The 12,759-nt window shown below is 40.6% G+C and overlaps 1 protein-coding gene across 4 annotated transcripts in view; it reads left to right on the plus strand.

Moving 5' to 3' along the window:
• Positions 1-12,759, plus strand: part of LOC107544921 (transducin-like enhancer protein 4) — a 135,239-nt gene that overhangs the window by 107,512 nt on the left and 14,968 nt on the right. For all 4 annotated transcript variants that reach the window (XM_087822713.1, XM_087822714.1, XM_087822715.1 and 1 more), the window contains exons 9-14: positions 5,913-6,032; positions 7,021-7,074; positions 7,573-7,725; positions 9,036-9,168; positions 9,520-9,713; positions 10,190-10,266. In XM_087822713.1, coding sequence (XP_087678839.1) covers positions 5,913-6,032; positions 7,021-7,074; positions 7,573-7,725; positions 9,036-9,168; positions 9,520-9,713; positions 10,190-10,266 — 731 coding nt within the window. The remainder of the gene's footprint in view (positions 1-5,912; positions 6,033-7,020; positions 7,075-7,572; positions 7,726-9,035; positions 9,169-9,519; positions 9,714-10,189; positions 10,267-12,759) is intronic.

Raw genomic sequence — 12,759 nt, forward strand, 5'->3', positions numbered from 1 at the left:
CATGTATTAAGAACAGACTCATTGTTTTATATGGAGATTATATTAAATCTTGTTTTAGCAAGGGCAGGTCTTCAGAAAGTCCCAGTCATCTTTGAAGGTGAATTTTGATTTACGTTAATTCAAAAAGAGGAAGTTCTATGAGGGTTATGTACAGATTGTGTTTTTAATGACTTCTTTAATCAACTAGGTTATTTTAAAAAGCTTTATTGTAATGAGCAGTAAACAAACACCAGTGACTGGCTCAGAGTCCAACTATAGTCAAGTATTTCACCACTAGCATGCTGTAAATTTTAAGCTAATTTACATAAGTTTGCATGTGTTATGAGGCAGTAAGACATGTGCATTTTGACCAATATTTATTTTAAAGTTTTTATATTTAATTTTGCCCAGTCGAGAATTATTTTCATCTCTCCTGATTATTTCCTTATAAATGAGATAATAAACTTTAAAATGTTTTATCATTTAAAGAGCTCTACAAACAGGAATATGTAAGCATTTTGTGTACTAGTGTATAATAGAATCTCAATCAGAAATGCACTGGAATAGGGTACTTACTAGTTTGATGTATATAGATTTATTCAGGATATTCCTTTACTTTAGGATTTGATGAAAGTATTTTGTAACTGAGATGCCTGAGGACTGATGACCAGATTTCACTCTGGATGACTCGTGGTTGTGGGCTTCTCCTAAAGGGCCTTCTGCTTAGAAAGGGTGGGCTGAGTCTCTGCTGAACTCCAGCAGTACCTTGGCCTTTCTGAATTCAAGAAAGTCACCAGTATTCATTTCTAGGTATTGGTCTTTTGCAGAGGAAGTGATGATTGAGGACTTTGGTTATAGCATCAGTAAAGGGTCTACAGGGCTCTTGACCCTGCCCCCTCCATTCTCCCCATGCCCACTGCCATAAACAGACCCCCTGAATTGATCCTTACCAAACGGATTCCTGAACTACAGGTAGAGTAGCAATGTAATTTATCTTCTAGCCTGTGTGCTTGTTTTGAGAACAAGGAGAGGCCTAGAAACAGGTGTAAGGCAGGGATGCCCCGGGACTTGCAGTCACCCCAGCCAGGTTTTTGTGGTGCCCTCTGCCCCGTCATTACCTCCGTATCTGTTTGAAAACGGACTTACCCTTTGGTGCCGAGTAGATGGGGTGTTTGAATGCCATGGCTGGTGAGCGAACAAATGGTAACGAGAGACTTTAGAGTTCTTCACCCAGGTTGTCCACCTGGCTTTTAGCATATTCTTTCTGGTTGGAATCTTCTAAGTGAGCAAGGATGTCTGAGCTCTGCACACATGCAAAGGGAAAGCAGAATCAACCTGATGTGCATTTGAAACCAAATTAGAAAGTCCATTGTGGAGGTGGTATTTATAGTCCTGCCTACAGTATTGAACCAAAACCTTACTGTGATTGTTGAAAGGAGATGTGTTTTGGTTAATAGCAGCCTGTTGAAACCCTATCATTATGGACCATTTGTATATCTATGCTGAAGGGTAGTGCCACACAAATGCCTAGAAATAGTCCTTATGTGAGACTTAAATTAGAAGATCCACACAGGCTCTGTAGTAAATACAGTGCGATACAGTCATAGTGCTGAGTTGCTATTGTAGAGGGCTCAGTTGTCTGCCTGGAACTGTGCCTTGGACCTTATGTGGTTTCTTTCACTTAGTGCTCAGAGAAGCCCAGTTGAGGGAGTGGGTGGGGTGTTGTTGACCACAGACTGGTTGAGACTGAGCAACACCCCCAAGGCTACACTCCTGTTAAGTGGAAGACTCGGGACTCAAACCCAGGCAGTCTGACTCAGAGAGATGCTCTTGCCTGCTTGCTAGTCAAGTCTGTGCTACCTGTTATTAAAATTAGCTAATTATTACAATACTACCTCTTCTAGGGGTAATACTTTGTAGAGCTCTTTCTCATACATGGCCATCTTTGATCTTGAGGTGGCAGAGGAGTAAAGTGAAGGGGCAAGGCTGTCTCTTTAGATTGCTGAAGGGATCAGTTTTCCAGCTGACTTGCCAAAACCGCCTTAGTGAGGTCTAGGTTGGATTTCAAAGTAGGATCTGGAATTTTTCTCATTTTGAGATAACATGATTTATTATGGTAATTATAACTGTCTTTAAAGCTTATCTTTTACTAATAAAGCAATCAGGATTTTACATACAAAACATAAATTATTTTTTTTTTTCTCGGCTTCTCCTTGTTTCCCCCCTCTTTCCCTTCATTAAACATCTACCTTGTTCTTTTTAATATTCCAATAGAATTGTTTATTTTTTTAAAATACAGAGCTTTTCTTTTAAAGTTCATTTGAGCTGATGATTCTTCAGAGATTTATATTAAATATTCACATTTAAGGTATTTTGTTCTCTTTGGATTGGCCGCTGGCTTCCTGTTCATAACAAATTTGCTAGTGTATTTACATGACCAAACTGTAATAAGAAAATATTAATGTTTAATGTTTCTAGATTTGTAGACTTTTATGGAATCATGATGCAGCTCCAGCATGTTTCTTATGTAGTTAGAGAAATAGCTAACCTAGCCAAGCTTTTAAAATAAGACTAAAGAAATGAAAATAAGCGTTTCTTGTAAAAGCGTGACTTTGTCTTTATCAGTATTTATCGAATTCCCAGCAAAGATGGAGGCGGTCTTCTACTGGCAGAATGGTAGACTTGTAAGATTCATGATGAGAGTCCGTGCCAAGTCCAATTTGATTCTAGAGCAATTATGCTATTAAAACATCGTTATTGCCCCAGTGCCCATTGTTTAGCTTAACCTTTAAATGCTAGTGATAATTAACTACTTTATCGTTTCTACCAGGAAGCTCCAACATGTAACTCTGATCTATAGTAAAATCCACAAATAAAATACTGCTCACAGAGCCTGAAACAGCCAGTTTAAAAAAACAACAAAAAACCACAAACTGTTTGTACATGTGTGCCAATAAATGAGCATAAAAATCTAAATAAACATTACCAATTAGTATTAATTTTTAAAAAAGTATTTCATCATTGTTTCTTAAATCAGTTTGGCCTTTTGGACAGAGTGGAAATAACTCAGTAAAGCATATCAGAATCAAAAGGCTCAAATAGTGTTAACCATATACATGTACATTTATTTTTTTTCTTTTTGTAAAATATCAAATTAGTAGGATGAAGGCACCTAGAAGTAGTTTAAGGAGTAAAGATGAAGGAGGGCAGAGCTTCCATATTGCCAGTTCCAAGGGGCACCACTACTCAGATCTTACTCTAGCGAGTAGTTTCCCAGGGAACTGTTCAGCCTGGAGGCCCACTGAAAGGTAATGTATCACAGGAATTTGGGATTAAGATTAAGGAGTGCAAAGGGGATGTTTTGTCATTTATGTTCAGAAACGTTTCTGGGCAGTTCTGTGCTGCTCCTTGTGCCGGAACGGTTGCCCTGCCTCCAGAAACCTACAGTCTGGAGTGGGAAATGGCCTTGTAAACAAATAGCCCTGAATTTACTGTGAGGGCTCTACTCACTGGTTGAACAAAATGTTAAGGGGACAAAGAGGAATGAGTGATTAATTCTGCCTGCCAGTATCTGAAGGAGCTTTGAAAAGTGATGTTAGAGCTTGTTCTTAAGAATGAGGAGATTTCAAAGGGAAGATACTGAGGGAAAGAGCATTCTCATAAGCCAGGAAAAAGGGCTACAGTTGCACTATAAACACAGGGAGCACTGGGGAACAGCAAGCTCATAGTGCTGAGACAGGCCAGGAGCCCAGGTGGGGCATGAAGCAAAGTGCCTTAGAGAATAACTCTACCCAGACATTTTGGTGGTGGGAAACCATTTGTTACTTCTTCTTAGGGATTTCATTTGTTGAATATCTGTTTAGGAAATACAAATCCCAGAAATGTGGAGGACAGGGGAGAAAGTAAACCTGGGCCTCTGCACTAATACAGTGGCTCACAGATGATGGGTGTGTGTGTGATTTCAGTGGAGTGATCCTGGTCATGAAAACCTGAGTTCGTTGGGTCCTGGTGTGAAAGCAAAGCAGAAGCATTGAACCAAGTATAGCTTGGGGACAAGGAATGGAACTCAGTGGAGATATATGAAAGTCAGGAAGCAGTCCACTTTTAAAAATTGTTTGGCTTCTAATGTTTGGTTTCATTTAATAATGCCTGCCATCTTTTTAAATAATGCCTGCCATCTTTTTAAATAATGCCTGCCATCTTTTCTGCCACTAAGCTTAAGGGTGAATGTTTGTAGGGATAGTTGCTCGGTTTGGTGCCTACATCTAGAGTAGTCATATAAAACCTTGAAAGGGACTGGTACCAGAAGGAAGGGTTTAGAACCAGCCAGCCCCTATTGGTGGGAACCCACTCACTGGTCGGTCTCATCGTTCTCCAAACTCCCACCCTACATCGCTGCCTTTGGAGCTGGTGGTGGAGTTGCCATCACTACAGCTGACCACTAGGGGGTGATCTCTTAGTAGCTGTACCAACCCAGGTGTGAAAAAGTTTATTGGTTTTCCTCTAACTACATGCTTTGAAAGTTTAGCCAAAAAAGAGAATGTGGCATCATGGTGCAATGGAAGTAAAACAGAATATAGAGCCTGAAGTTCTGGCTATTACACTGGGTCCCAAAGTTAATTAAAAGGCCCCTGGAAATTTTGTGTGTCTTTATGAATGTTAATTATTACTAACAAAGTAAGGTAAAAAAAAAATTACAAAGAATTAATTTTATAGAAGACCTTCCTGAACAGTTTTCTGAACTGAGTTGGATGCCAGGCAAGGATGTTCTGGCAGTGACTCTTTGTTCTTCCTAGAACTTCTGTTCTTATCTCCAGGTACCCTTTGTCCTCCAAGACCAGCCCTTTCCTACCAAGGCTGCACTAACTTTGAACTTGGAGTCTAGTCTTGGAGCCCTACTGAGGGACTTGGCTCCTCAGCCTGTAAAATTGGCAGGTTACTCCTGCACTCAGCCCTGCTCCCTCTTTTAGGCTTCACCTTTATGTAGAGCTTCTGTTTGGTATTTCTGGAACTGAGTCACTAGCCAGTTCCTAAGGTTAGTTCCAGTTTTCATCAGTGCTTTTTCATCTGTGGTTTTAAGCTCTCATATCATCTAAATGTGCCCAGTAACCACCTGGCCTTAATGGCAGACAGACTCATTCACTGTGCTTCAGATCTTGTCACTGGTTTTTGTTTGCTGTATGTGAGACTCCTTGGGTTGAGAACTCTTTGGAAGAGCAGAGATGACAGAGGTGGCCTGAACTCGTACAGATTGCCCCTGACCATGATCCCAAGAGGGAGGGACCACCTTCCTCCATTCCGTGGGCCTAATGGGGTTCCGGGTTTCCAGAGATAAAAAGGGGCAGGCTCATGATAACTCTAGGAGCAAAGGAACAAAGTGCATTTTTTTTCTGTAGCTGTGGGGTTTTTTTGTTTGTTTGTTTGTTTTGTTTTAATCTGTCAGTGCATCTCCCAGGTCCTTAAGGTACTAGATGAAGCAGAATTCTGTAAATATGACCATTGTGCACATGATCATTATTTTGGGGAACCTCTCCTCTTTTTTTCATTGAAGAACTACTAATTATCTCTCAAGCTGGACTCTAAATTATTCACAGTTTCTCTGTGGAGGCTTAAAATACCGGCTTTCCATTAGCCAGCCAACTTCAAGAAAAGGTGCCTGCCTTTTTCTTCCTTACATTTTCTCTTCTATCTACTTCCTTTCTCAGCTCTCTAAAGCTTTCCTCCGGTTCCTTTTCCCTTTTTCTTCTCCTTGTTTCTCTCTGTATACCTGTTTTCTTGTTCCTGTCACCTCCTCCCCTCTCTCCTGTTTCCTCTTACCAGCTTTGCAAGTGTGTGCTAATGAACAAAAAGGAGATAAAGTCTCAAATGATTCAAAAAACCACACTGTTAAATGACTGATCATCTGTCAACCCTGCTTCTCTTTCTGATTTCAGAGCTCTTCTGTATCCCCATCAGCCAGTTTCCGAGGTGCTGAGAAACACAGAAACTCCACGGACTACTCCTCTGATAGCAAAAAGCAGAAAACTGAAGAAAAGGAAATTGCAGCTCGTTATGTAGGTTCATTCACCTTTGCTTTGGGTGGGGGGAGGCCAGTTTACCTTGCTTTTTATCAGCAGCCATGTTACCCTTTGACTGTTACCAGCCAAAACTAGAATACAGTATAACAACATCCTAGGAGGAAAAAAAATTTTATGGCAGTCCAAGTTTTGTCTTAATTTGCTAGCCTAAAGTCCTGCTTGGGCGCAGGTGAGCACACATGTATGTGAGTGAGAACAGAGTGCCTTTATCTGGCAGCTAACAGAAGACTTGGGTGTTCCATATTACTGTTCCTATAGATGTATGTGTTTCCCTCCATATAGTCCTAGGTGGCTGAATTTCTTGTGGTCAGCTAGAAATGGTAAAGGAAAATATAAAATCACAGGAATCCTGTTACAATGTTTAGATGAACTCCTGTGCTGAGGAGTACAGAAAGTGTGTGGACTGGGACTTTGTCCTTGGTGTGGGTTGACACTCGTTTTTCTTCAGTGACTGGTTCTTTAGGTCACATAGTAAAGGGAGCAAGCTGGATGGGACTGGGATGGAGAAAAGCAGTCCCCACTCTGCTTCCTGTGGTGCTGCCTAGCAAGACTGCAGGCCTCAGGGAAAAACAAAAGCTGAAAATTAGGATTTTTGTGTGTAAACTCCCAATTTAAATTGTGGCTACTTACCCAGTTTTTAAAAAAATCACTGGCAGAACACATCATGCCCATGTGTAGGCGGATTCAGTGTGTGCGTTCCAGTTTGCAGCTGATACTCTAGACTAGAGTAACAAGGAAGACATAAGCTTTGACTTTTCATGCTATAAAGTGGAATCATCATATTAGCTACCTCAGAACTTCCAGCATGAAGATTAAAGAACAGTACATTGTAGAGTGGTTGGCACTGTTTGGTGCAGTTCATTTTTATAAGACATGACCAGTTAATCTGGATTTATCTAGGGTGAATTTGGCTTTTTTTTTTTTTACTGGGGGAGGAGATAATACTTGTCAATTGTCAATGCAGGACAGCGATGGTGAGAAGAGTGATGACAACTTGGTGGTTGACGTTTCCAATGAGGTATGTTTATGGTTCATTTAACCTCCTGTTCTTACCCAGTTCTAACAATGACTAGTGTCCTAACAATTAGCATCCACAATGTTTTCTTAATTTCTAAAAGGACCCGCTTTATATTTACCTGGAAAATTTGTGTATTACTGATATTCTTTGTTACTGATCCTCTTGTTACTGTGATTCTTTTCTGTGGTGTGCAAGTTTGTTTTGCTCCCACCACACATGCACACCAGGCCTCTGTGGTTAGCCTATAGATACCATTGACAAGTGACTCGCCAATTTTTAGGGTTTTGATTTTTGTTTTAAGTATATACTATAAATTTGTAGTACTTTCTTGGCCTCAATACTGAACATTTTCTTCAGTGATTCAGTGAGTCTTATTATCTCCAGAACATTTTGCGCTTCTAAGCTATTAAATACTTTCACCTAGAAACGTCCACACCCAAGTACTCCAGCATTGTGAATGTGCTGTGCTGCATTAATACCCGAGATGTTACTTTGTAGGATCCATCTTCCCCTCGAGGGAGCCCAGCACATTCCCCCAGAGAGAATGGCCTGGACAAGACACGCCTGCTCAAGAAAGATGCCCCCATCAGCCCAGCCTCAATTGCATCCTCCAGCAGCACTCCTTCCTCCAAATCCAAAGAACTTAGCCTTGTAAGCAGTTCTTCACCATCTTTCTTAGTGTTGCCTGTTTCGGGATGGTTGGGTTTGACTATTTTTTTAATTTTGTATTTTTCATATTTTTCTGTAGGACGTTTATTTCCAAATGTGTGTATACATTCAGTATTCAAGTTTAATTGACAGAAGTATTTTGGGAACAGATGGGTTTACTGACTTGTTAGTGATGGATGTTTATCTTGTGAGTCTTTCTGCAAGGCGAGAGGAGGGAGGTGGGGAAATTGAATGAAATGTGTCCTAGTGCAGATGAAGAAATGCACACTGGGGTTACAGACATAGTTTTGTCACCTGTGGTTTATGGTAAATTTAGTTTTTCGCTTGGATGTGATTTTGTTTCTAGTTTTGTTTGAATGACCACACTGTATATGACTGCAATAATTTTACCTTTCTATCTCAAAAGTAATCTTGTCATTTATAAAAATCCACATCGACTCACACCACAAATAAATGCAAAATGAAAATGCTGGCAAGTCAGGACGACCTCTTCTAACCCCTTCTGTAACCGTGCAGTTAATTGCTTTTTTTGTGTGGTGTGTCTTCCTTTTTCCTCACCAATTATTTCCTTGTAACATAACATTAACAACAAAAATATACAAATTCAGTTTTTAAATAACCTTTTGAATTCACCACTAAAGGAAAAAAATTGTCAGTTTGTCTGCATATTAGGGCGGGGCAGTATGTCTGACCATGAGCTAGATTTCTCTGTTTTCTCTCTGCCTGTTGGCCTTTTTGTTACAGCAACTCCTCTGTGCCAATCTGTGTGATGATTCAGGCTTGCATCTTTTCTAATGGGACCTGTTAACAAGAAATCCCTTGTGACTTGAATAATACTCCAGGAACCCAACTCAAACCACTCAATCTTAAATCAAAGCCACCAGCAAGTGGCGGTCAAAGTCAGAACTTACGACTTGTCTGCCTCCATCTGATACTAGCCAGTTTCCTGGAAAGTTTCCTGGAAATGGTCTGTTGCTCTATCCTAAATTCAGCTACACTGTATGTTCTCCTGAACATTGGTTTTGTGTTCTCAGGGAACTATTTTTTTTTAGCTCTTTATAATTAATGAAAATAAAGGCCCAAGCTGAATAATCTTTTCCATTTTTCTTTTTTCTTTACCTTTTAAAATGTAAAACATTGTTTTGTTTTTTTATTATTATTTTTATTGATTTCAGAGAGAGGAAGGGAGAGCAAGATATAGAAGCATCAGTGTGTAAAACATTATTGTTTTTAAACATCATTATTAAAACTGTGTTCTCATTGCCAGTGTATCTTATTGCATCTCTTGTTAGAATGAAAAATCTACTACTCCTGTTTCAAAGTCCAATACCCCTACTCCACGAACCGATGCACCCACCCCAGGCAGCAATTCCACTCCTGGACTGAGGCCTGTACCTGGGAAACCACCAGGCGTCGACCCTTTGGGTTAGTAAGAAAAAAGTTTTTCTCCGTATTTATAAGTTGTTTGTTTTTTTAAAGAAATTAAAGCAGTTAAAAAGTGTAATTTGTTAAGAGTGTTAATAACCATCATTGAATGGCTGTTTGACAAAGTTATTTAACCCAAACCAGGCACCTGGTACCTACTATGTCTGGCACATAGTAGGTATTCAGTAAAATAAGGTGAATGAATGCACTCCAATGATGACTTGAATGATTTTGGAGAATATTAAAATAAGCTTATTTGAACCTATTTTCTTGATGTATATAAGAATGTCATACTTCATTATTTCCTGTGTTCTGGGCTTTTCTCTTTCCTCCTTCCATTTTCGTGTGTAGCTTCAAGCCTGAGGACCCCAATGGCAGTCCCTTGTCCGTACCCAGCCCCGTTTGGGATCGTGCCCCATGCTGGCATGAACGGGGAGCTGACCAGCCCTGGAGCCGCCTACGCAGGGCTGCACAACATCTCCCCGCAGATGAGCGCGGCCGCCGCCGCCGCCGCCGCGGCCGCCGCCTATGGGAGGTCACCGGTGGTACGTGTGCGGGTTCTTACGTAATGAACATTTCAGAGCACAGAGGACTGTCATACATATTCTTTTAATGTGGTTTGTATAATTGGAATTATGTATAGTGTGCATTTATAGGTTAAACTATATGTAATTATATCATGAGATCCATTTTCTTTTGTGAGGTAAATTTAAAAAATTTTATATTCAGTTAAAAAATTTTAAACGTACAAAAGTATAGCAAGTAGTATAATAATTTAGTGAATCCTTTCCATCAGGAACATGAATAATTATTAGTATATTTTTATGTATGTTCCTCTCCTAATTATTTTACCATGAAATCATAAACATCCCATCATTTCATCAATAAATAAGTACTTCTGTATATATTTCTAAAATATTATTTTTAAATAATCTGTTTTCCCAAGTTTTAGAAAAGATATTGAGTAGGATGAAATGAGTAAATGTAACTGTGTTTCTGTTTTGCTTGCAAAAAATTTTAGGTTGGATTTGATCCGCACCATCACATGCGCGTGCCAGCAATCCCTCCAAACCTGACAGGCATTCCAGGAGGAAAACCGTGAGTACCTCGGTGCCCCTGCTCATGGTGTGCCAGGCCCTGGGCCCTTTCTGGCCCTTTAGATTTTGAGTACTGCTAGACAGTGTAGGGCATTTCCCGTGGCTTGCATTTTTTCCCTTGCAAAGTATTTTCCATTTTCTCTGAGCACAACAAAAGAGGTAATGAGGTGGGGTTTTGTGTTTTCAATTTAAAATCTTGAACTAATAGGGAAATGCAAATTGCTGAGGCATCTCCAGCAATCAGCAATTTTCTCTATGTCTGTTACAGTTTTCAAGGCAATTCTTCTGTTGCCTTGAAAAAAAATTCTTATGTGTAAACCGGGAGGGATGCTCAAAATTTGAGCATGTTGGGAAAGGACATGCCAGACTTCAAAGGCTGAAAAGAAAGACGTGTGGTTTTATGCTCAGTTGTATTTCTGGAAAAGGTGGCTTGCTCAGTTGTCAGTTGGCTTCTTGTCTTGGGAGCTGGGTATTGGGAGTCCCTGTATTCACAGCCCCCTTGCGTCATGAAGGCAGAACTCAGACACATCGTTCCAGCCTCCTCTTGGACATTTCGATCTCTCCAAATCTCATTCCTCATCCTTCATAGCTTTCGATTACTACCCATAGACAGTTCTCTCTGCTATTTGGCTTCATCTTCCCAGATACAATGAATTTACCATGAAATAACACTTGCTTTTCCTTTAAAATCCCAGCTTGCTTCCTCTCTCCTCTCTTTTGGGAAGCATCCCCTCCGATCCTCCCCTGCCTTAGTAGTCACATGTGTTTCTTACTCTCATTGCTCTTTCCATTGGCATCCTGTCTGTCTCTACACGCCACATCCATGCTGCTTCCCCAATCTCTAGTGCTTTCTCACCTGCCCTCTGCTTTCCAGACTTGGTCCTCAGTAGGAGCTGAGTCCCCTTTGCTTAAGGCCCCCCACTGGCTTGCCTACCTTGGGGCATTTGCTCTTTCTTGTCCTTCCTGCACACTTCAGCTCTACTCTCGCCTGTTGTCTCACTTCAGGTCTCTGCTAAGATCTCACTTTATGAGCGTTCTGCTCCGACAACCTTATCTAAAATAGCATCCTCCTCTCCCTTTCTCTCCATCATGGCTCTTTTCTGTTCTTTGCCTTTTTCATACTTGTCTGTAGCTTTTTTCATACATGTATCTACCTCTCCCTGCTTGAAAGTAAGGTCCATGATAGCAGAGCAGAAGAACTCTTTGCTGTTCAGTTACAGAAATAGCTCCAGTGCCTAGAATGGCACCTGGTTCATAGTTGTTGATCACAGTTTATATCTGATGGATGGATGGATGGATGGATGGATGGATGGATGGATGGATGGATGGATGAAAACATGTGTCAGTCTCTCTCATCTCTGACTTCCCATTACTTATTTATTCACTAAGTATACTCTCAGGAACTTATCACCTTTTTATTTCCTGTGTGTTCTCATTCTCTCCCCAAGTTGCGTGCCCCTCAGTGTTAATCCTGACCTTGACCTTTTCTTCACTTTCCACCTGATACATCAAACTCTTGGTTCTTTTTTCTGTAACTTACTGCTTTACAGACTCTTTTCTGTTGGATCAGACACGTGCTGGCTCCATAGTCAGTTGTTCAGTAAATATTTGACATTAATAAAGGAGTTAAGGCAAATTAGACTTCAAGTTCCTTGAGAGTTGAAGGTATAATCAATTATAAAATTCTGTGTACTTATGTGTGTTCTGCAAATAGTTGTTTACTGACTAACAAGTCTTATTGACCAAGAACTCTGATGCCTTTGAAGGTGAAAAGTTTGGTCTATTGCAAGCAGTGACTAAATAACAAGGTCAAAGGATTAATCAAATCGCTCAAATACCTATGAGTTCCTTATGAAGCTATGGGGATGGAGGGGTTCGTCCTGTGTTCAGGTACAGCATCACTGCTTAGTTAATCAGCAGTCGCACCCACAGCTATAGTATAACCACCAGAGCAGGTAAGGTGGTGCTTCTCGTCTCAGCTGCTGCCCAGAGGCCACAGGGGTGAAAATGTATTAGGTGTATTTAAAGAAGCAATCACAGCCCTGTGTTTGGGGGTTTGAGCCAGTTGCACCACTGTAGAATCAACAGCTGGTCTGGTCCAAGTGGTACTTCTGAACCTTGAACTGGGCTCCCTTCCTTCCTTCAGTCTTGACTGTTAGTATTATAAAAATTTGTAATCCTTTTGGAAGGGTTGATGGGTTAGAGGGTAATTGAGAATTTTTGTTCTGGGAGTGATAAGTCATAGCTAATGCATTTGGCAAATGACACCAGGAATCCCAAAGAGAATGTGGTTTGGTCCACAGAGTATGGGTTCTGGAGTGAGGCAGATCCAAGATAGATTCTGACTCTGCCAGATGACAACTACGAAGAGAGTGACTTTATGTAGTTTTTTAACTTTGTGAGCTTCAGTCAGCTTATCTGTAAACCAGAGCTGGCACCACCCAACAAGGAGGACACATGAGGATGAAATAAGACAATATATTACATGTTTAGC

This window comes from Miniopterus natalensis, chromosome 12 (assembly GCF_054644295.1).
Source record: "Miniopterus natalensis isolate mMinNat1 chromosome 12, mMinNat1.hap1, whole genome shotgun sequence".
NCBI classification, from domain to species: Eukaryota; Metazoa; Chordata; class Mammalia; order Chiroptera; family Miniopteridae; genus Miniopterus; species Miniopterus natalensis.